This window comes from Pimephales promelas, chromosome 2 (assembly GCF_988280905.1).
Source record: "Pimephales promelas chromosome 2, fPimPro1.hap1.1, whole genome shotgun sequence".
NCBI classification, from domain to species: domain Eukaryota; kingdom Metazoa; phylum Chordata; class Actinopteri; order Cypriniformes; family Leuciscidae; genus Pimephales; species Pimephales promelas.
Window position 1 is genome coordinate 45,138,713 of NC_142770.1, and position 23,489 is coordinate 45,162,201.

General features: G+C 37.5%; 1 protein-coding gene and 1 long non-coding RNA gene across 3 annotated transcripts; one reads left to right on the forward strand and one right to left on the reverse strand.

Annotated features, from left to right (window-relative positions):
• The first annotated feature begins 2,649 nt into the window (after positions 1 to 2,649).
• LOC148997607 (uncharacterized) lies at positions 2,650 to 4,911 on the forward strand. The gene is made up of 3 exons (XR_016147446.1): positions 2,650 to 3,612; positions 3,748 to 3,791; positions 4,729 to 4,911. It is a non-coding gene; the product is annotated as an uncharacterized LOC148997607 (long non-coding RNA).
• Positions 4,912 to 8,828: 3,917 nt separating this feature from the next.
• Positions 8,829 to 12,865, reverse strand: LOC148997608 (opioid growth factor receptor-like). Of its 2 annotated transcripts, XM_089123104.1 has the most exons (9): positions 12,604 to 12,865; positions 11,585 to 11,653; positions 11,178 to 11,216; positions 10,992 to 11,046; positions 10,800 to 10,878; positions 10,614 to 10,680; positions 10,266 to 10,414; positions 10,108 to 10,190; positions 8,829 to 9,315 (listed from the first exon to the last, which is right to left on the reverse strand). In XM_089123104.1, exons 1-9 carry the CDS (start codon positions 12,676 to 12,678, stop codon positions 9,266 to 9,268), a joined length of 666 nt encoding a protein of 221 aa, XP_088979230.1. In that variant the 5' UTR covers positions 12,679 to 12,865; the 3' UTR covers positions 8,829 to 9,265. The 2 variants fall into 2 exon arrangements, with proteins under 2 accessions (XP_088979230.1, XP_088979229.1); XM_089123103.1 differs by having other exon boundaries at positions 8,831 to 10,190; positions 12,604 to 12,863.
• Positions 12,866 to 23,489: the final 10,624 nt, after the last annotated feature.

The following is a 23,489-nucleotide window of genomic DNA, read 5'->3' on the forward strand; positions in this document are numbered from 1 at the left end:
AGTCAGGAAGGGCTAAAAAATACGTGTGAAGAACAGAAGAAAAGGTAACTTGCATGGTACATCTTACTCCACACTAAATAATTTTGCTCCAGTTAGAGTTGACTTCATGTGAATTGGAATAATTCAGCGAACAGTTATTGGTACCCAGTTTGCAGTATTTAGGTATTTAGCTGTGGCCTGACTTTTTTTTCATATTAAACTATGTTATTCCCTTAAAGCAGAACTAAGTAACTTTTTTTACCTTAACTGAACAGCTTTGGAGTCATTGTAATGTTAATATTACTGATTTCGTGTTGAATGGTGATCATCTCGCACCCCCCTGGTGCCTGTGAGCCGCAAAACCACCCTTGCAACTTTAGGCCGGCGGCTCGCCGGCCTCAGTGTTAGGAAGTATCGTGAGATTTCAGGTCTCGCGAGGTAACGAATTGCTTTACGGCACTATACGCGCACACGCATGCGTACACGCCCCCGGCCATCCAGGAGCCGGCTAGCTATAAGAAAAAGGTAACGCTAGATATTGAATTCTTCAAGTTTTCGTGATGGCTGATGTAAAAGAAGAAGAAGAAAGCTCGGAAGTGTTTATCAGAGGAACAAAGAAAGAGAAAACGGACCGGCTTTTTCAGAATAGAGAGAACTGAAAGAAAGTGAAGCCTGCAAAACCGATGCTGACCTGGCCTTCTTGCTGTTGCACTTGTAAGTATCTTTATAATAAACTGTGTTTAATGTTTGTATTTCTTGTAATTGTGACCTCGGGAGTCGGGATGTTTGCTATTGTCTGTTTTTTTTTTTTTTTATTATGCTCGCTGTCTTTTACTGGCTTACTAGTACGTTAGATGTTAGCATTTTCATTAGCAAACAAACTTGTTTTCTGTAAGTAAGTGTTTTGTCCGTTCCTCTAGCAGGGTTTATTTGTGTTTCTCAGATCGCCTATAAATCGATATGAAATTCTACAAATTATGCATTAGTTTAGCTTGTCGTCAGCCTCTGAATTAGTAACGTTATACTGTGCTGCTGACTTGATATATAATGCATAAACCGACACGAGAGCTGCTAGCTAATAATGCAACTTTTTTATATTTATTTACCCACATTTACACAAACAGAACTATAAGTAAACGAGAAATTGCATTGCAACTTCACACATGCAACTCCATCTGTGCTAGTTTGACCTTGTGTATAAATGATATGTTGATAAAAAAATTGATACATTTTCTTTTTCCTTTTTAGCTACAAGCGTTGGCAAGTGTTATCAACTCCGAGGCACCCCAGACCACCAGTACCACCAGTCTCAAGCTTCAATAATAAAATAAAAAATCTTGTAATAAACAAATTAAACGTGTTTGACTTTCTTTGGTCAATCGTTACGATAGACAACTCGGATCACCAGAAAAATGATAGAATAATGTAACGTAACATGTATTTTGATAATGCATAATCAGTAGCTATAGCTGTAGGCTAAACTAAAAATAAATAAATAGCGGAAATATTTCTTATAGTATTATTGATTTTTAACCATAATGTTACTGATAACGTTTGGTAACACAATAAAAATATACACTATCTCAACATTTGAATAATATTGTTCTGAGAATCATACATACCTCAGTGGACATGGCTCGGGCGTCAGTTTTGTTTGAAATGTGCTGGGGACAGAGACGCATTCGGAAGGGCATTTTCAAAAGTGCTGGGTAACGCATTCATTCTTTTTTTCTCTTTCGAGTAGGTCATGTTTTGAAAGACGATGTCCTGTAGCTTCCTGATGCACATAAATAAAAATGAGCACAATGTCCGAGTATAGTGGGTATATAGAAAATATTCGCCCTTGATATGTACAGTGATGGTCCGTCCAAAGGTAGAATTCCGCACTCGAATAGTTTTTATTTCCCCCTCATTAAAACCAATAATGTTTATCAGTGGTTGAATTGATATAATGTTTATCAGTGGTTTTATATGTTTTGATGAGTGGGGAAAAATGTACGAGAGAGGAATTAGAAACCATGAGAAAAAGGGACACGTTTGTGTGCATTTTGATTTGTGATTTCACCGGAAAGAATCTCCGCAACGGATTGAAGCGCGTTTCTGAGAGAAGCCAACACATTTCAGTGCTAGATCGCCTGTTATTTAACAAACAAATGAAACGAATGCTGTTAACTGGAGATGTTTTATTTGCATTGGTACATCTGTGCCGCGAGATGTTTCAAAAATGGTGGGGACAAAATCCGTTTGTTCGCCGGCTTCTCTGAAAACAAATGCACATGGCCTGCCTGAACGAGATGGGAGGGAGAGTTGACAACGAGTTTACGACAGTTTTCTCATATATATATACTCCGAAACTGTAGGGGGAGCTCGAGAGAGAAACCTGCGAGAAAACAGCAAAGAAGTTTCCAGTCTTACTGAGCGCTGCTTTAACTAAGAGGAGTTGATACATACCTCTGTCGTCTCAGTGCGTGCTCTCAATCACGCTGGCGCGCGAGACACTTTGATCGCACTTAACTAGCCCAGTTCATTCAATATGGGCCAAGCAGAGAAGCGACCAAACACCTCCATGTTTTTCCTATTTAAATACAGTTACATGAGCAGTGTAACTCGACCTAGGATGGTGACACAAAATAAAACACTGTGCTTTTCTATGCGTGTAAAGTAGATAACTATATTGTATGGGGGAATACCATAGCAAGTGCAAGTTCATATATCTATGAACTCGGCGCAGTAATATCTTCACTCTGTCGAGGGAGAGGACTTTTCACGAGTGATGATATTACTGTGCCGAGTCGAAGTGGTCCCAAGCACTTGCTGTGGTATTCCGCCATACAATATAGTTATCCACTTTACACGCATAGAAAAGCGCAACGTTTTATTTTGTGTCACCATCCTAGGTCGAGTTACACTGCTCATGTAACTGTATTTAAATAGGGAAAACATGGAGGTGTTTGGTCGCTTCTCTGCTTGGCCCATATTGAATGAACTGGGCTAGTTAAGTGCGATCAAAGTGTCTCGCGCGCCAGAGCGATTGAGAGCACGTACTGAGACGACAGAGGTGTGTATCAACTCATCTTAGTTAAGGAAATAACATAGTTTAATGAAAAAAAAGTTGGAGTATCCCTTTAAGGTCCCTTGCACACTGATTCTGAAATTTTGGTATGCGTTTTTACGTATTCGTCATTCGGTGGCTCTGAATTGTCAAAACACCATTCAAAATTCTTGCTAATGATCCAAAAACTTTTTTATTTTTATAACAGATGAAAGTTTCATAGGCAGTGTGTAAACGTGATTGACTAAACATTTATTTGTTGTATTTATTTTGTAATGTGCGAAAATTTCAGACGTGAATTACGGAGTTGGTGCACAAGAACCTTTAAGAGGACTTTTGGGAAACCAGTCCTGTATTTTTGTTTGATTAGCAAAAAAAGGGATGAATTTACTTTGACCTAAATGGAAAGGACTGCATATAACCTCGCATGTGAAATTATAAATTTGGACAGATTCCGCTACAAATCATGGCATCATGGCTAAATAAACTTTTTTTGTCTTTTCATCATTTCAGGTTGCCGAAAATGTAGTAGGCAGAAGGTTTTCCAGTTTGATAGAATAACTGGGGAACGGATAAATGAGGTAAAATGTGTTCTGTTAGGCTGCTTAGTTTTCTAAATTAATGATTTGGACCTTTCAAAGATAATACAACATGTTATGTCCTATTCCGTGATTGCTTAAACAGTTAAAATTATTATTATTCATGTTTGTGTGTAGGGGAAAGCTGAATTGAAAGTCCACTGGTTGCCATGCACTGTGTGGTAAGTCATGTTTTATTAATTATTCAATTCCATGTTGCAATGCAAATTAGTCTATTCCATGATTAATATGATGTAGGCAAAGTTCTGGTGTCTTGCAAGCAGCGTGGAAGTTCATGTCAGTGTTTTCTGTGACAAGAGAAAACTCACTGGTCTGTAGTTGTTCCCGTCAGTAAATCATCCTCCGAGTTAGCCTTTTGAAAAACTGGAGTGAGGTCGATTATCAGTACTCAGAAGCAAATAGCAATGAGGTGGAGGCATTTAGAAGTGCTAGATCCCGCAGGTAGGTCCTAGGGAGGTAGTAACCTTTACGACAAGCATTCCAATGATGAAAAAAATATGGAATAGTCTTCCGAGCATTCCAAATTCAGACACACTCTCTTAGTACAGACTTAAGACAAATATATGAATTTGAAATGCTCGTAAGACTATTCCATCATTTTTAAGACCAAGGGGAGAATGATCTACCTCCTTGTTTTTATTTAGAATATTCTATTTTTTTATATCCTGGAATTGTGTGATTAACACAATGGATTGTAGGTAACAAGGAGCTGAAACATTCAGTACTTTCTAAAGTAATTAATATAGTTCTAAAATTAGCTGACAGACAGCCAATGTATGGACAATAAAATGGTCCTGATGTGATCATGTAAGTGCTATATACATGTAAAAATTATTATTATAATTATCATGGTTTCTGTTTCTAGTAAGTACTGTAGTGGCTAGCTCTAGCTCTGAACTAGCTTATTTATTGAGCCTGCAGGACATCCACTCGGTAATGCATTACAAAAGTATTATCATGCATACATAAATTAATCTTTCAGCATCTGAAACACTTTTACATTTTGATGAACTATCTACATTGAACCCAACAGTGATTTAGATTTGTTTTCTCTGTGTTCTAATGAATTTTTTTTTTTGCACTTATGATATTTTACAGTGGCAAAACTTGGGATGATACGTGGGAGCCTGCCTGTGAATTCGCACATTTTATGCCTAATTCCCCACATCCCAACCAGCTTTCAGCATGATGTGTCGTGAGCCTAGTCAGCTGGACTTAAGCAGATTTTTTCTTCTTTTTGTATTCTTTTTATTTTATTTTTCTTGCTTTTGTTCATTAAAGTTTTTTTGCACAATACCCAGTCTCTTTTGTGTTTACTTGCTTAACCTGTTAACTGTCACCCCCCCTTTTTTGAATAGACATAAAAATGCACATTTCGAACTTAAATGGTTGTAATTCAAGAATGCTTTGGAATATAGACATATGATTGGTCTTGTTTTAAAGAATACATTTGGCAGATTTTTGTAGAACTGAAATAAATTAAGAAAGTGAAACAGAAAAAAAGTTATAGAGGTTTGAGTTTATGGAAATGTACAATGCAAAAATATTAATTATTCATATTTTACATAAAATATATATTTTCAAAACCTGGGCTACTCTAAAATGGCAGAAAAATCAAAGCCAAAAATCTGAACAAGTTGTGTTTCAAATTTTAGGTTGATATCTCAAAAAATGAGCTTTCAGTAAGATTTTGTTTGAGCGCAGTACCAAACTTTTTCACTAGGGCACAATCAGACTCCATTACTGCCCATATAAGGGCGTCTGCATTTCCATTCGTGTTTTGAGTGATATGAACCATTATTTCCACAATTTTCATACAATTTATGAAGTAGAGATCCTATTCAGAAGTAGCATGGGAAGTTTGGCAGATTTTGATATGAATTGAACCTCTAAGAAACACATACAAAGAACACGCATGTAAGTCATAGCTAGCTGCCACGTCACAAATGGTGAATTTATAATTTTTTTCTTGATATTTCAAACTTTTCAGACCTTTTTTTTCCAAAATAATTGAATGGATTCTATCTTTTGAACTTTTGGCATGAAAACAAACTGAGGTATCCATTTTTTCATGATTTTTCATGTTTACTGCTATTTTAAAATAAAGGCCTGAACACGCCTTATGAGTATGAAAATATTCTTGTTTTATATTGATAAATTATGGCTCCTCTGTAATATATTTTGAAAATCAGTCACCAAATATGGAAACTAGAGATTGTAAGCTTTCAAATGATATATAGTTTGTCAATATTATTTAAGGTATTTACTAAGATATTATTGTTTTAAAAATATAGTGGCAAACGTCCCACCTGTGGGACGGTGACAGTTAAGTGGTTAATGGTGTTTAAAAAACAACCTTTTTCATGAACTGCACAGATCATAAGGGAGAAAATTAGTGCAGTTGGGAGTTTGACATAATGGAATTCCCAAAGGAATTATTAATTTTTTTTTATTTTTTTTTTTAGTTTAGGTAAGTCTACTTTATCTATTTGTTTGGTAAACAACAGAATACTCCTTAATAATGTCATTTAAATGTAGTGGTGTTTGAAATATTCAATTACAATATTAGATATTAATTCCTTTAACATTTATAATCAAAATTGTTATTATTGTAATTACCTATTTATATTTGCCTTGCATTTATTCACAGCAAAATAATGTAAAACTAAATGTGTGTGTGTGTGTGTGTGTGTGTGTGTGTGTGTGTGTGTGTGTGTATATATATATATATATATATATATATATATTGGGGACAATGATTTCTTCAAAGGGAAGGAGTTAAAGAAACGTCTTCATATATTTTGGCACATCACATGAAAAACTAATGTGAACTACAAGGTAGTGGGCATTCAAGGTGAACATGATGGCTTCAATTTACTTATTAGATTATATATAGTTTTCATTGAAGGGGGTTTTGTTAGTCCCTTTTGAATTTGATTAAGAGATTTATTTACATCTGTTCAAAACAAATACTGCAATGCTATAATAACTATCAAGAGTTTGTATTTTTGTAAGATCGCTCATATATTATTATTACGTTATACAATTAAACTGATCAAAGTTACAGTAAAGACATTTATAATGTTAGAAAATAATTTATTTTAAATAAATGCTGTTCTTTTTAACTGTTTTTAACATTGATAATAATAATAATGAATGTTTCTTGATCATTAAATCATCATATTAGAGTGATTTCTGAAGGATCATCATGTGACACTGGAGTAATGCTGAAATGATGCTGAATATTTAGCTTTAATCACAGGAATAAATTAGGCTACACTTTACAAAATTAGAAAAAATCTTAGTGATATGAAGAGTTCAGATGCAAAAGCCTCTAAGTGCCATTTGAAATTTTCTTCTAGAATGATCATTTTTATCAAGCTTGTATATTTAAGTTCAGTGATTTCACTTAAATGGCAATGATGATTACCTATTAATTGTTATTTAAGTGAAATTACTGAACTTAAATATACAAGTTTGATCAAAATCATCATTAAAGAAGAAAATTTCAAATGGCATTTAGAGGCTTTTGCATCTGAACTCTTCATATGCTCTAATTAAATGTTGCAGTTATTTCGTTTTATGCAGAAGAGAACATGCATTTCGCGAGTTTTATTTGCACGTTTAAAATGTTAGATGACATATTTGTGCAAACTATTGTGAAGTAAAGCTTTCTTTGGTTCTTTCGAGCTCTGAACCGCATGTACACGTGACATCACAAGGGGCGGGGCAATGCGAACCTCCATCTGAGTCCGTTTCGCCTGATGCCTTTATGTCTGATGCCTTTTTGTCTGAGGCTGTTTTGTCTGATGCCTTTTAGTCTGAGGCTGTTTTGTCTGATGCCTTTTAGTCTGAGGCTGTTTTGTCTGATGCCTTTTAGTCTGAGGCTGTTTTGCCTGATGCCTTTTTTTCTGAGGCTGTTTTGTCTGATGCCTAATTGTACGAGACCTGACACCTGACATTGTTTTTCCTGAGACCTGAAGCTTTTTAGTCTGAGGCGTGATGCCGTTTTTTCCAATAACTGAAGCCTTTTAGTCTGAGGCATGATGCCTTGTCTTCATATGTCTGAGGTCTGAGGATGTCCTAAAATGTACACCGTACGCATGAAAACTGGTTAATGATTGTCCGATCAGAATCTCTACATGTGTGCTTTAGTATGTTGCTTATTTTGTGACTTTGTAGCTAGATCTAACTACATTTTAATCCCACTAGACATAATTATTCTCATAAAGTGACAAGCAGCAACAAATTTAATAGTTTTTATAGGCTACTTATGAAGACCGTGTACTGTTATTAAGTGTGCAGAATGTTTTAAGACAAGATTCCACTCTGATAATGTAACAGAAATTAAACCATTTCATTTCTGATTTTTGTAAGAGCTTTAATATTCATTTAATATCCATGACATGTACTCATGACATGTTTGCTAAAATAGAGCCTGTTATAAACCGCACTGAACATATTGCCATTGTATTTGTATTAAAGGGTTAGTTCACCCAAAAATGAAAATTCTGTCAGTATTTACTCACCCTCATGTTGTTTCAACCCCGTAAGACCTTCGTTCATCTTCGGAACACAAATTAAGATATTTAAGATATTAAGATCGCTCCTGCATACAGTCCATAGGCTTCTTGAGGGACTGGCTCTTGCTGTCCCCGAAAAGTCATTAAAGACATCGTTAAAATAGTCCAAGTGACTACAGGGGCTCAATCTTAAGTTTATCAAACGACGAGAACACTTTTGTGCGCAAAAAAACAACAAAAATAACGACTTTATTTCAACTATTCACTTCCTTCTCCATGAGCCTGTAAGTCAGTTAACGTAGTGTGATTGCGTAGAGTTACGTCACACGTAGGCTCACTATTGGCCGACGCTGGTCATGTGTGTGTGATGCGTGTGACGTACAATAACAGTAGCTTACGCTATTAAACTAGTAACCTGACTCGCGCAGAGGGAGAAATAAACCAATAGTTGAAATAAAGTCGTTATTTTTGTTGTTTTTTTGCGCACAAAAGTGTTCTCGTCGTTTGATAAACTTAAGATTGAGCCCCTGTAGTCACTTGGACTATTTTAACGATGTCTTTAATGACTTTTCGGGGACAGCAAGAGCCAGTCCCTCAAGAAGCCTATGGACTGTATGCAGGAGCGATCTTAATATCTTAAATATCTTAATTTGTGTTGCGAAGATGAACGAAGGTCTTACGGGGTTGAACAACATGAGGGTGAGTAAATACTGACAGAATTTTCATTTTTGGGTGAACTAACCCTTTAAGCAGCTTTATCATTGGGAAGACTTTCATTTGTTTCAGCAGTAGAAACCCTAATAACAAATCAAAACAGAATAGTTTTTACATTCTTCAACAGAATAAGATATTTTAGTATTGCATTTATACACAGCATACAAATTACAATTTATAGTATATTTTTTTAATCACATAATTAATCAGCTAAATCATGTAATTCGACTTTCAAAAGCTCCACACTTCACCGTAAGGCAAAACAAATCCAATATTTCCAGTAATTTCATTAAAACAATTAATCAGAGTAGATCATATCAGAGAACGCACATATCTAACATTTACTGGTGATAACTGTTATAGTGCAACCTTTGCTTCATCATCACAATTTTCTTTAATTAATTACTTGGGAAGAAGTCAGGCTCTAGAGTCAAAATTGTCAGTTCGTCTGTGAAGAGAATTGTCTAAATTTAGCAGTTCAATCCATAATAAACAATAGAAAAAACAAATATAGCAACAAAAACAACATACAATTCCATTTACAAGACAGGCAAATGTACTTTTATGATGCTATTTCCTTTTAACAATCTGCTAAATCAAAATATTCTTTTTTAAGAAGTCTTTAACTTGAATCATAAAGGGAGTTCCAATATATTTTGTGTATTGCAGTTTTGGGGAACAAACATGGAAACTCATGACACTATAAAGGGCTTGCTAACTTTTTGTCAAAATGTTTCATTTTCACTATGTACCTCTTCTGACTTCTCGGCATCACTAACACTCAACTCTTGATTTTTCTTTACATCGTTGTTTTCGGAGTTGCATTGACTGTTATCATCTGAATCATGTTCATCTGTATTATTTTCTACCTGTTTCGTCTGGCTGCACATGTACCGGATGCTGATATTTTTCCCTGTTTATTTAATTCTCAATACTTCTGACATGATTATTGTCATCCATTTAGTTTATCTCATTTGTTATCTTATCTGTTTCCCTTTGCTCCTCATGTTCTGCCGTGTTATTGTCTTTATTTTCTTCATTTTTGCTATCTACTTCACCAGACAGAAACTTTTTGGGCCCCAGACAAACTGTTCTCGTGGCTTAAAATGAATAAAGGCAAATCTAACCAGCTCTCGTCTCTCTGATTTGTCCAATACAGCAAAAATAAAATAATCAAGAACACTTTGTTTCACAGACTGAAGTTGTTTCTTCTCAAGGGTTTCACGAAGGAAGAACTTACAAAGTGGGGCCTGGTAGTGCTGCAATCCTAGAGTCCCCAAACACTTCAATATGCGTGTGATGCGCAGGTTATTGTGTGAATATCTGCAAAATCAAATAAAATCTCTGACCACTGGAAATGCCTAGAAGTTTACAAAGCATAAACATGACAGTAAAAACCTGTTCAGGTTCCAAAAGCGATCCTTCCAGTTAGGAGCACGGTCCACCTCTCCTGTTGTTTCGTTGACCAAGCGTATACCATAGAAATCCAACATGAGCCTATATGATTTCACCAATTTCCTCTTTGCTTCTTCATCTTTTCGAAAAAGCTAGAAATCAATTCATCAGATTAATTAAAATAAAATATATTATATCAATATATGTTTTTTTTTAAAATGCCTTAACCAGCTTCTGAACCGAGACTGATGTGCACTCCAAAATATTATAATCCTGTCAGCCAAATACTTATTTTTTAAGCTGGGTGGTAAATAGAGTTGAAGAACATCTAATTGCGTGTTTTAAACTGACCTTTATTTCCGTTTTTGTGAGCACATGGGCATATGAATTAACCCCTCGCTCTTGTATTGGAAACAACCTAAAAAGTTGTGAAATGGTTAGCTGAATGATGGCCATTCAAACGTGTTAAAACACTTTCAGTAAATGTAATAGTTAAAACATTTAAGAGTGCAATAATGAAGTGTTACAGTATCTAACCATTGAATGTAGGAGTGACAGTCTTCCAGCAAGTGATATTGACCCTTCCACTTTTGGTGAAATTCATCAATGTAAACATCTGCGCAAATAAAGCTAATATGTTACAGCATTTGCCTTTATTGAATGACACTTGTATTAGACAAATAACAATACATTGTGTAATTTAAATATAGAACGAGCAAAATGCCATACCATCAGGTGAAGATTTTATTCGACCATGGAAAAACTCCAGGTTATAGAAGCGGCCCTTGACATCAAAAAAAAAAAAAAAAAAAAAAACCCTATACTTAAGCATCTGCTCCAAATCAAACCAGTTTTGATCAGACATGGCTACTGAGTGTATACTGAATAGTATAAACACTGTGATGGATTACTTACGTGACCTGGTTCATCATCATCATTATCATTATCAAGGTTCTAGAGTTAAAAACAAATACAAAGTTATCATGTAAGACTCAGCTCTGACAATATTTAGACATATTTGTATGATTTAGATTCTCACCTGTTTTACGTCATATAATGTGTATCAAAGGAGGAATGTGAGTTGGCATGTTAATTTGACTTATGAAAAGCTGTCATGACACCATATGTCAAGGAGCTTTCCTTTTTTGAAAATCACATTTCTATGACGGCATGCTTTATTTTTTGTTCTAATTTAGGAGGTTTCTAGTTTAGTATAAATATTTCTGAAATATCTTTCCTTTGTCCCTTGATTAGATGATATCTTCATAAAAAAGTGAGACAACTTATGCCACTCTTCCTTGTTTGAAAAGAGTTAAACGTACCCGGACACTATGCCGAAAGTCTTGCATGTCCTTTGCAGCACACATGTTCCTGCGACTCCTTCTGCAGACCTTGACAAAACAAATCCCATATGAGACAGCAGATTGTAAAAAAATTACAAATCAACCCCACCTAAAACATTGTATTATGCTAATTAGCCTCCCATTCCTCCTACTTTCTATTTCCATGTATATATATATATATATATATATATATATATATATATATATATATATAATATTCACAGAAATAGAAAGTAGGAGGAATGGGAGGCTAATTAGCATATTACAATGTTTTAGGTGGGGTTGATTCAATAATATTAATAACAATAATAAACAAATAAAATTAAATAAAAGTAATAAAAATATTTCTTTTTGAGCTATTAATTGTGCATTTTAAATTCAATGTCTAATAGACCTAGTTCGCAGATTTTAAGGTGAAAATTTAGCCTGAGTATCATAAATCAAGCGTAGTCAGTTCTGGCAGGTCACGTTAATCAAGCCCGCATCAGCTGATCCACGTCTACCATGCCTATCACTGTATACATATATAAGCTCCTTCAGTATTATCAGCAGCTTTCGCGTTTCTCAGAGGCTAAATGCAATCCTACATCCCCAGCAGCTTCTCGCCCAGAACAGAACCATACCGCCAATCCAAACTGTATACTAATAGTCAATCGTATTTGACGATAGTGGTCCTGACAGAAAGACAAAAGAAAAGTACCTGCACGAATAACATTAAATAATCCAGTCAGGTGCGTTATAATAGGCCAGTAGGCCTGTAGTAAATCATAGATAAACAACGACTTAGTAACAAACAATCTTATCACCAAATGGAAAGTTGTTGTTATGTGCACTTGGTTATGCATTATTTTAGGATTAATAAAAACAGCAATGCATCCCTAGACATCTAGGGAATGAATAAAAAAGAAGGTCGATTCTGGTTCAGGGACTAACTTTATTCAAAACAACATGTAGCCTACCTAAAAACAAAACAATACAGCACTGATGTCCAAACATACCTTCTTTCTGGGTGTTTTACTTTCATATTCTTCCTCCCATGTGGAGTCAAACTCGCACTCATCGTCTGACTCCATGTCAAGTATAGTCTACTGAATTATTGCAAACTCAGGTTACTACTAAGAAAACGCAGAGTCCGAGTATATAAAAAACTCACAGCAGACACAATAACCAAGACTTTATAAAGTGCTCTGCTCAATCTTCCCACTGTCTAGAGAAAATTAAAGTTGAAGGTCAAAGTGAACCGAAAGTATTTATACCTACAGTTCAGCAAAGAATGTAACAATTCCAGTTGACTAAAGGGTTGCCATGTCTTCCATAAATGTTCAGTAAAAATGAAGGCTAGGATCTAAAAGCAGGCCTTCACAGGTATTTAGGCAATGGTGGCACGAAATAAAACAGCAGGCCTAGACTGAACTGGTACTTGTATTTTTCTATTTGCATGATCCAATCTTTTAATAACAATCTTAATAATAAAACAAGTTTGATATAAAACAGACTAACAGAAAATACTCAGGCTTGCTGTTCTATTCTTTAATTTTAATACAAAAACATAAAAATTTCAACAAAATTACAGGAAAAAGCTCCCTTATTAATTCCCACTAAAACAGGAGTAGGCGTTTACAAAACTCCAATTTATGTGTGCTTTAGTATGTTGCTTATTTTGTGACTTTGTAGCTAGATCTAACTACATTTTAATCCCACTATACATATTTATTCTCATAAAGTGACAAGCAGCAACAAATTTTTATAGGCTTTTATACTTGCGTCCTGAGTTTTTTATATACTTGTACTTGTAAGACCATGTACTGTTGTATATTAAGTGTGCAGAATGTTTTAAGACAGTATTCCACTCTGATAATGTAACTTATCCCACTCTTTAATATTCATTTGATATCCATGACATGTACTCTGTTTGGCAATATGTTCATATTTAGCATTGTATTTGTATAAGCAGCTTTATCATTGGAAAGACATTAATTTGCTTCAGCAGTAGAAACGTCTCGGTTACAGATGTATGCTGCTGGTAAGCCAAAGCAATGGCGTCCACTATCCAGTGGGACAACCTCTGCTTTGAGAGAGCCTTTCCCTTCTGGCTCCCACCATTACAGACAAAGAGCTGGTCTGAGGTCCTGAAACACTGCGTTCTGTCTACGTAAGCACGAAGTGCGCGTACTGGACAGAGCAGTGCCAAGGCTGGGTCTGCCTCCTCCAGGGGCAGCGCTTGCAGGTTCACCACCTGGTCCCGTAAGGGAGTGGTAGGAACATTGGGCACATATCCAGGCCGTGGTCTCAGGAACACGTGAGAGTAACCCGGCCCAAATTCCAGGCACGCTTCGTCAACGGAGAATGCGTGCAGGTCCCCTACCCTTTTGATGGAGGCCAGTGCAACCAGGAGCGCCATCTTAAGAGACAGATACTTAAGCTCAACTGATTGCAGAGGCCTTAAAGGGAGCCCTCTGCAGGGCATTTAAGACCACTGAGAGGTCCCAAGAGGGAATGAGAGTAGGGCGAGGAGGATTCAGTCTCCTCGCTCCTCTCAGGAACCTGATGATCAGGTCGTGCTTTCCGAGAGATTTACCTTCCACTGCTTCGTGATATGCGGCGATAGCGGCCACATACACCTTCAGGGTGGAGGGAGACAGCCTTCGCTCCAACCCGTCTTGCAGGAAGGAAAGCACGACACTGATCAGGCATCTCCTGGGGTCTTCTCGGTGAGAAGAGCACCAGTTGACCAAGAGGTTCCACTTCAACGCATAGGCATGTCTCGTGAACAATGCTCTAGCGGAAGTGATGGTAGCCGCCACCACAGGTGGCAGGGTACTCAAACCTGCCTCGTCCCGTCCAGGAGCCACAGGTGGAGGTTCCAAGATGCCATAGGGTCCCCTGTCTCTGAGAAAGGAGGTCCTTCCTCAGAGGAATTGGGAGGAGGTGCTGTCGTGAGGAGTATCAGTTCGGAGTACCAGGTCCGGGCGGGCCAGTGTGGTGCAAACAGAATGACCTGCTCCTCGTCCTCCTTGATCTTGCACAGGGTCCATACAAGAAGGCTCACTGGGGGAAACGCATATAAGCGGAGGCCCCGCGGCCAGCTGTGCACCAGTGCGTCAATGCTGAGCGTGCCTTCGGTCAGGGAGTAATACAGGGCCCAGTGGGATGAGTCGTGGGAGGCAAACAGGTCTACCTGTGCGTCCCCGAACTGGTCCCAAATCAGCTGGACCGACTGGGGATGGAGTCGCCATTCGCCGGAGATGGGCCGAAACCATTACAGCTCATCAGCTGTAAAGTTCTGATCTTCTGGAATATAAATAGCACGAAGGGACCTCAGGTGCTTCTGACTACATAAGAGGAGGTGGCGTGCAAGTTGCAACATACGGCAGGAGCGTAGACCATCTTGATGGTTTATGTACGCTGTAGTGAAGTTTTTATTCTTCCACGCAACAGACCAGGAGACTCTTGAGGTATCTTTCATGCAGAAGTTCTTTATTACGTCGCTGTAGTCATCTCAAGGATAGTCTGATTTAAAAGAACCTTACATTCTAATTTATACATTTCAAAGAGGGTGGGATTACATGAAGAGACAAAGCAAATGGAAATGCATGTGACCCTTGAACTCCAACTTCCAAGGCAAATGGTGTCAGACATTAACATACAGTAGCAGCTGTTCTAACATCAAACAGGCATTTTCACACGGTGAGACGAGAAACAGGAAAGGCCTAGCTTTCCCGTGTGGTCACAGGACAATCAGGAGGGTCACACTGGGAATTCCTACTGTTTTCAGACTTTCTCCATTTAAAACATTAAATTAAACATGTTAATAAAATTTGTAATCTCACATTTCCCCCTCTTGAGAGTACTAATAACTCTCACATTAAGTACAAATTTAAACAATTAAAAGTTCACTCTAGTAACTTTTGCTAGTTACAGGCACATACTCATGTTCTGTGTTTGCTTTTTCTGTAATTGCATGCTGACACAGAAAACAAACATGCAATTAGAGTCCGTGAAGCTCTTATGGAAAAATTAAACTTCAGTTACATCTGGTGTAATTTTTGCTGAAAGATCAAGACTGTTTAACCATCATGTTTTGTGCACAAGTGAGTCAATGCAGCCATCTTCGGCTGTGGCCTGCAACGTTTCCAGCAAAACAAGGATTCTGGAGTCTTCACATTGTGCGATGTCCTGATGGTTACTACATCTTGATAATGTTGATGGATGACTGAAGGTTCCGTAAGTCTTTTCTCTGTGTTGTGTATTTTTTTTTCTTTCTTTACTTTGGTGAGAGTTGGCTCGGCAGTGGGTCTCGTTGTTTTCTGGAAGTGGTGTCTTCATACGCAGGTGAAGACGTCTGTGCGTATGGGTCTCGGGACAGCCATCAAGTGGTATCTGCATACAGGAAGACAAAAGACAGGAGAGCAGTATTTCTTCAAAGACAAGGGTTGTATCCTGATGAGTAAACACTGAGTCTGCTATTGTTCCCTCTTTCCCTATTTCTTAATTCTTGACACCTAAAGAAAACAGTGAGGTGAGGATGAGACTAAATGGATGGGGAAGGCCTATGAGGGAATCTTCGCCCAAGGGGTGACCCCCGACGCATATGGCATTTCGGTTCTTCCCTTGGGTTCCTCACTGGTTCATGTCCTTTTTATGTCCCTGTCAGTGGGCAGAATTTTGCAGAATACTTTGCAATGTGACAGAACCCTTTTCAATGTGACACATAATACCAAGCTTTTTCTTCCTTGACCCAATACTGCCGATCAACATTACTTGATGGGGCACATGCCACTTAGGCTCTAATGGCTTGACCTGTCCTGGGACATGTGTACTTTGATCTGCGTAACCCAATTATGAGTTATTTTTCCTTCATCCTCTAACAAAACATCAGTCGTTGTAGACATCATACGTGAGAATGGGTGAGGGTAGTTAAACCAATTTCCCCAAAGGGAAAAGGTGACGAAATTTTACTTTCATTCATTCATTATTGCAGACACTGCATGTGGGCATTTACAGTCTGACCTAACACTATTATTGATGAAAGGCCTGTGCTGTAGAATAACATTTAAGGCTGTGAGTTTACTTAAAGCAGTCCCCCAAAGGAAAAGCTGAGACAGTCACTTTCTTTTTGTTCCGTTAAACAAACATAAGTTTTTTATCTCTGTTGTAAGTTACTGGGGAAATTAAGCACTCACAGTCCAAATTAACACGTCAACAAGCTGCCCCACCCGTTTAAAGACGTGGGGAATGGCGGCTTCAGAATAGCAAGCAAACTGAGAAGTTGGGCAAAAAGGTTGACTTCGTTAACGTTCTTTCTGCTTTTTCTACACTCTCTGCTCCAATGTCTCGGCTGACCACAGTAATAACACCTGCCCTCTCTCTTAGGACATTTACGTTTCTGTGGGTTTTCTGTGCTGACCTTAAAAGAGGCTGCTGCAATTTGTACTCTTGCCTTAACATCAAAATCTCTTTCCCAAGCAGTTAACCTGTCCAGGTTACTTCTAAGAGTTCTGTGAGACCAAGTCAGATCCAAAAATGGCAAAGCACTTCTGTAGTCAGCCATAAGGCCATCTGACCAGATGCGGACCAGTGGTCCTTTGTCATTGAGTACACTTTCAGAATCATCCACTATTCCACTGTACGTTACAGCTGACTGACAAAACCTCTCTGTATATTCATTCACAGTTTCTTCTTTCTTTTGTACACAGTTAGTAATTCTAGACCAATCTATCTTGGGTCCTAGGATATTCTTTAGGATTTTCAGAACACCTTCTCTCGATTCATCTTTTCTGGCATGTTGCAGTTCAGAAGTAGCAGCAGACTCAAAACTGTTGAATTCAGATTCAGTTAGAATTTGAGACATTAACTGTGTGACTTCTGTTAACGACATGTCGTAGAGACGCATTTTGCTGACCAATGCTCTTCTAAATTCAGTGAACTGTGTGCGTGCTGGCGGTAAACTCTGGGACAATCTCTCTATGTCTCTAGGTCCGAGCGTTGTAGCAACAGTTTGGATTTGAACAACAGAAGCACTGGAAGGAACACTTTCTGACTGTTCAATTCCCTGCTGTCTTTTTCTAGCAGCACACACCTTCACTGAATTTACATGCTTATCAGTTACTGATGGGATGTCTACATCTCTTTCAAACAATGCTTGTAAGTCAGGAAAAGTTTCATCTGACTGTTGGTCTTCAGTGTTACATTTGGCTGAGGCCTGGTTATGGCCCACCTTTGTCTTGAAACAGGACAATTGAGTCTGCAATTGTTTGTTCTGTTCATTTAACTTAGCAATACACCTAGCTTGCTCTTGTGCAATGGATAAACTGTATTCTTTGTAACAACAGATAATAGCTTTCATATTGTTCTTGCGAATACTTGCTCCAAGCACTTTTTTACAATCTTCCATCGACCATACTTTTTCTGGGTGAATGCCAAATTTCTTTGTCAAATTCACTCTGACTGACTGAGTCACTATGGAGTCCATGTGCTCTCCTATCAATGACTTAAATTCACTATCTGACCACAATGGAGCGGCAAGGCCACTTTTCTCAGTTGTAGGAACCAACCTAGTATTCGTCACAACCATTTTGTGAGTTTCTTTGTTATCACACAAAACAACTACTAACTTTCTCTGATCAACAGAGGCTACACTTGTTTACACAGATCGACTGTTGTAAACCTTCTTTGACAAAGCAAAGGAAAATCCACAATATTACTAGCACTTTATGCTAACCTTCCCTGCTTGTACAGAGGATCAAACTTTCATCTCTAAAATACATTTTTAGAGGGTAACACCACAAAACAACAACAAACAAACAACACAAATATTAGCATGTTACGCTAATCTTCCCTGAAAGAAAATGGAAAGGGTCTTTCACCTTCCTAACTTTTAGAGGATAAGACCACAATAACTAAAATGCTAATCCTTCTCTGCGAACAGAGGTTATCAGCAATATTAACACGTAATGTTAATCTTCCCTAAGTTTAGAGGATACCTTCTCTAGCAACGTAGAGGCACTATTCCGTTCGACAAAACTTCCCTGACTCATTCAGAGGATATCTTACAACTTCCCTGACTTATTCAGAGGATCCCAAAATATTAACATTTAATGTCAATCTTCCCTGCCTGACAACAGAGGATATCTATCATCTTTAAAAGACAACTTTTAAAGCAGTAGTGTAGTCTACGTGATACGCAGGTATACGCCGTATACCCACTAGAAAATGTCAAGGATTTGCGTATACCCACTAGGAAATGTCAAAGATCTCCGTATGCCCACTTTAAAAAGCGTGAGGATTCGTAACAACATCGTTTTGTGAAATAAATTTCCTACAACATCAGCCCCCCTAAACGTAAGGCGACAGAATTTCGTGTTCCCTTAAGTTCTGTTATAATCAGATTCAGCTCGCGAGCCGCGAGCAGAGAGCACGTCAAAAACAGAGGACAGGGTGTGTGTAGTATGTGTGTGTTCGTGTTGATCTGAGCCTCATTGGTCTGTCACTGCTCGTCAATGTCAGAATATTTGAGATGACAAATCAAATCAAAGTAGGCGGGCTTTATTTCAAAGACGCTGCTGAGCGCGAATTTCAGCAGAGCGACTCGACGCTTCAGTTTACTGGCAAGTGCGAGAAAAGATGTAAGTGGCTAAACTTAACATTTCATATTTACATTTTTTAGGTCATAAACGTTAAACGAATGACAAAAAATAATCAGGCAAACTAATAGGCTATCGTTTTGTCTAATTTCGCCATTTTGAAGTGAAATAAATAGGCCTGTAACGTGACTCATGAAATTTAATAGTTTACTGTCATTGCGATGGGACAAGAAACATTAACAAAGACCTTTTCATCATTTTAGCCACAAGAGTAACAACGAATGTGTACATATTGAGAATATAATACAAATTGTAGCCTTTAGGCTATTACATTAAAAAAAGCTCAGCCTTCGAAGGGGAAGAGAATTTACTGCCCACTGACATGGTTTTAAAGCTATTTCTTATTCTTTTTTTGGTCTTCAAACGTCTTGAAATGCACATCAGAGAAATCAATAATCTTTAGGAGGGGAAGAGACAGGGCAAGAGAAAAACAAAGAGAAAAAGAGGGTGATGCTGATGAGGAGAGAAAAATAATCAGCTGCTCAGCTGCCCACTGACATGGTTTTAAAGCTAATTTTTTTTGGCCTTCAAAACATTCTAAAATGCACATATGTAGATCAGAGAAATAAAATGTTTCTCCGGGAAACCCTGAACTCCCCTAACTAACCTACCTCACATTTGGGACAACAGTGATTATAAAATCCTGCCTTTGCATGTAATGAAACTGGTTAATAGTGAGCATTAGATCCTAAACTAAAGTGTCACTTTTTTTTTAATTTTTTTTTTTTAGAAAAAATCCTAAGTGATGATCAAAATCCTAGTGACGCCCCTGCTTCATGCAACCTGTCAAAATCAAAGTTTAAAAGAAATATATTACTATTGCACAGTAGAGTATAGGCCTACTTCAAGTAGGCCTAATGATATCGATAATAGTTTATTAAAACACACAGAAGCTCAAATGTCTTTAATTTAAAACAGTTTATAGTGATAAATAAAGTAACTCAATGGAATTATGAAAGAAATTGCATAGTAAAATGTAATTTATAAAATAATAATAATCAAATCTATTAAGACAGAACTTTAAAGGAATATCACACAAGTTTGGAAAATTTTTCGCAAATGGGTGGTGGTGGTGGCGGCGGCGGCGGCGGCGGCGGGCGGGCGGGGGGGGCTGCTGGTAAATCACAGTATACTCACTACAAAAAACTAGACTACACCACTGTTTTAAAGGATAACTTTAGTTAATCAAACACTACAGCTGCCTGATAACTCTTTCTCTGACGGCACAGAGGCACAACTTTGGTACTGGTCTGGTTCTTTGAATAGAGTGAAAACTCACCGAATCGTTGCTTGTATGAAAAGATTCAGTCTGGACCTCAGTCAGAAAAGTTCTTTTTGTTCTTGTTCTGGAACTCAGTCCGCTTTGAGATCTTGTTCTGCTTGAAGTTTTCAAGATTCAGTTAAGATTCTCTGTTGAAATCTTTTGTTGCTTGAAGTTTAAGTTTCTGGATTCAGGTAAGATTTCTCTATCCGGGTCACAGCACCATCTGTAGTGAAGTTTTTCTTCTTCCACGCAACAGACCAGGAGACTCTTGAGGTATCTTTCACGCAGACGTTCTTTATTGCGTAGCTGTAGTCATCTCAAGGATAGTCTAACTAAGGGAAAACATTTCCTTACAATTTATACATTTAGAGGGGAGGAGTTTACATTGAGGGGGGAGAAACTGAAACAAAAGCAATGTAAATGATTCAACAGGCACCTCAGTTCATCAGCATAGCAGGTTTCTGTGCCCTGAGATGCTAATCTGGAGGAGTTACATTGAGGAGGAGTCTCTTGAAACAAAGCAAATGTAAATGATTCAGCAGATTACCAGAGACGCTAATCTAATCAGTCTGACCAGCGTGGTCACACTTTTACCATTACAAAAGCAAAGCTGAATCTTGAACTTAATGGCCAGGAAGCGCATAAAGACAAAAGCTAATGTGTGACACCTGGAATGCTTGGCTTAATCTTATTGGCCTCAAAATGGTAAACACTGTATACATTTTACAGTTGAAAATACTGTTAAACCTTAATGAAACATTTAATAAATTTGTGTTCCTTCAATACCCAGAACACACAAATACACGGTAACAAATATATTTTATTTTTCCCACAAAATCAATGGGAGATAGATCCCACATTTTGTACACCCCAACCAACACAAAGTTGCACATACAGTGGTCTACATACAAAAAAAAAAACAGAATTTTTTATGCTGTTACAGTAAAAAAAGAAATAAAAAAAATCTATGCTGCATCTTCTCTTTGGTTTTGGTATTTTATGCTAAAGCTCTGATCACTAATTGTAAAACTGTGTGAAATGTGTTTGCCCATGTGACGAGTCAGTGTGAATATTTGAATGGTAGTGTGTTCCTCATGAAAACAAGATATTTTCTGCATGAAAATTGTGCCAAATGCAGAGAATTGTGTGTAGTGTTTTGAAAAAAGTGTGTTTTAGAGCTGCAATTTGAGTGTAAAGCAGGAATTGTGCTTGTAGTTCAGCAGAATTGGTTCAGGGGGTTGGTGAATGAGTTACATGTTGTGGTCATTGTGTCTCAAGTACCAGAAAATGCGTGTAAACAATCGAGAAAAACTGTATATTTTATCTTTCCCACAAAAACAAAGGGAGATAGATCGCACATTTTGTACATCCCAGCAACACAAATTTGCACATAGAGTGGTCTACACACAGTGGTCAACACAACAGAGAAATGTACTGTATACAGTTACAGTAAAAAAACTAATAAATAAATAAATATGCTGCATCCTCTCTTCTGTTTCAGTCTTGTATGCTAAAGCTCTGATTGCTAATTGTAAAACTGTGTGACGTGTGTTTGTCCATGTGACGAGTCAGTGTGAATATTTGAATGGCAGTGTTTTCCTCGTGAAAACAAGAGATTTTCTGCATGAAAATTGTGCCAAATGCAGAGAATTGTGTGTAGTGTTTTGAAAAAAGTGTGTTTTAGAGCTGCAATTTGAGTGTAAAGCAGGAATTGTGCTTGTAGTTCATCAGAATTGGTTCAGTGGGTTGGCGAATGAGTTACATGTTGTGGTCATTGTGTCTCAAGTACCAGAATTTGTGTGTAAACAATTGAGAAAAAATGTAAAGTCATAAGCTGACATCATCCAATTCCACAAAAGTAGTGCCAGAAAATACAAAAAGATGTGGCTTAACATAAACCATACATATCTGAAAGTGACATCAAGGCCCTTTTATGGTGCCAGAGGAAGGAGTGGTGTTCTGCTTTGTCCTGTCCAGCATTTATTTGAAGAGAGAGTGACGGTAGGTGAAGGGGCCAGTCCTGCTACTATCATCAGTCCTTAAACCTGCACACAGTGCACAGGCTCACATCCTCCAGGTATTGGGGAGGCCCTGACACGAGTACCAGGGAGAAAAACTAAATGCTAAAAAAATAAAACTAAAAAACTAAACACTTTTATTTTACTTTACACAAGTACCAAAACAAGTACAGAGCACTGCCTTTACCCGGTGGTTCATCAAACAGAATTAAACCCCCAAAAAGCGCTAAAAGATCTGAAAGTCCCAGCTCATTTTTGACCGAGTGGGTTTCACACACAAGTAACTAATGAGAACTACAAGCTGGATTAACCCTTGTGCATCCTTATGGACATTTTTGTCCTTTTCAGTTTTTTTTATCACTTTACCTGTGTTAATGCTAATTTGGCACAGGTGTGTATTTTTATGAAATTTTACTATTTCACCGCCATTTTCTTAAAAAAAATAAAAATAAAATTTGCATTAGGTACACAAAATACTCCCTATCAGCGCCTTTTGGACAACAATGTCCCCATTGAAACCCCCATGTTTAATCCCAGGGCCATTTAACTATAAAATGATGCAATCTTTGTTAAGACATTTTCTTTGTTTTATTCTGTTGGCAAGGCTCCGAAATTTTTATTTTTACTATTTTTTTTTTGTTTTTTTTTTGTTTTACCAGATGGTGCCAGTTGCTTTATTCCTGTTTTCTGCTTATTAACAATAATTGTGTGGGTGGATGTCAGAGTGTGGTTTGTATGTGTGTAATACATTTTTGTGTGTGTGTATATGTGTTTGTGTACTTGTAATATTTGAGAGAGAAAAACTCAAATTTGCAAATCTAAAATCCAATCACTGTGTGCACCAGTGGAGTTTTGCTGGCACCCAATGGGGAAAATCTGTTACTGCACCCAAACAAACTCTTACCGAAAGCTAATTTTTTTGATATCCAACTCAAATTTGGAACACAACCTATTCAGAT

Excerpts from the sequence above, each read along its gene's own strand:
- LOC148997608 (XM_089123103.1), bottom strand. The coding sequence starts at position 12,678 with ATGGAGTCAGACGATGAGTGCGAGTTTGACTCCACATGGGAGGAAGAA. Across the intron at positions 11,654-12,603 it reads GTAAAACACCCAGAAAGAAG|GTCTGCAGAAGGAGTCGCAG; the intron begins GTATGTTTGGAC and ends TGTTTTGTCAAG. Across the intron at positions 10,681-10,799 it reads TGTCACTCCTACATTCAATG|GTTGTTTCCAATACAAGAGC; the intron begins GTTAGATACTGT and ends ACAACTTTTTAG.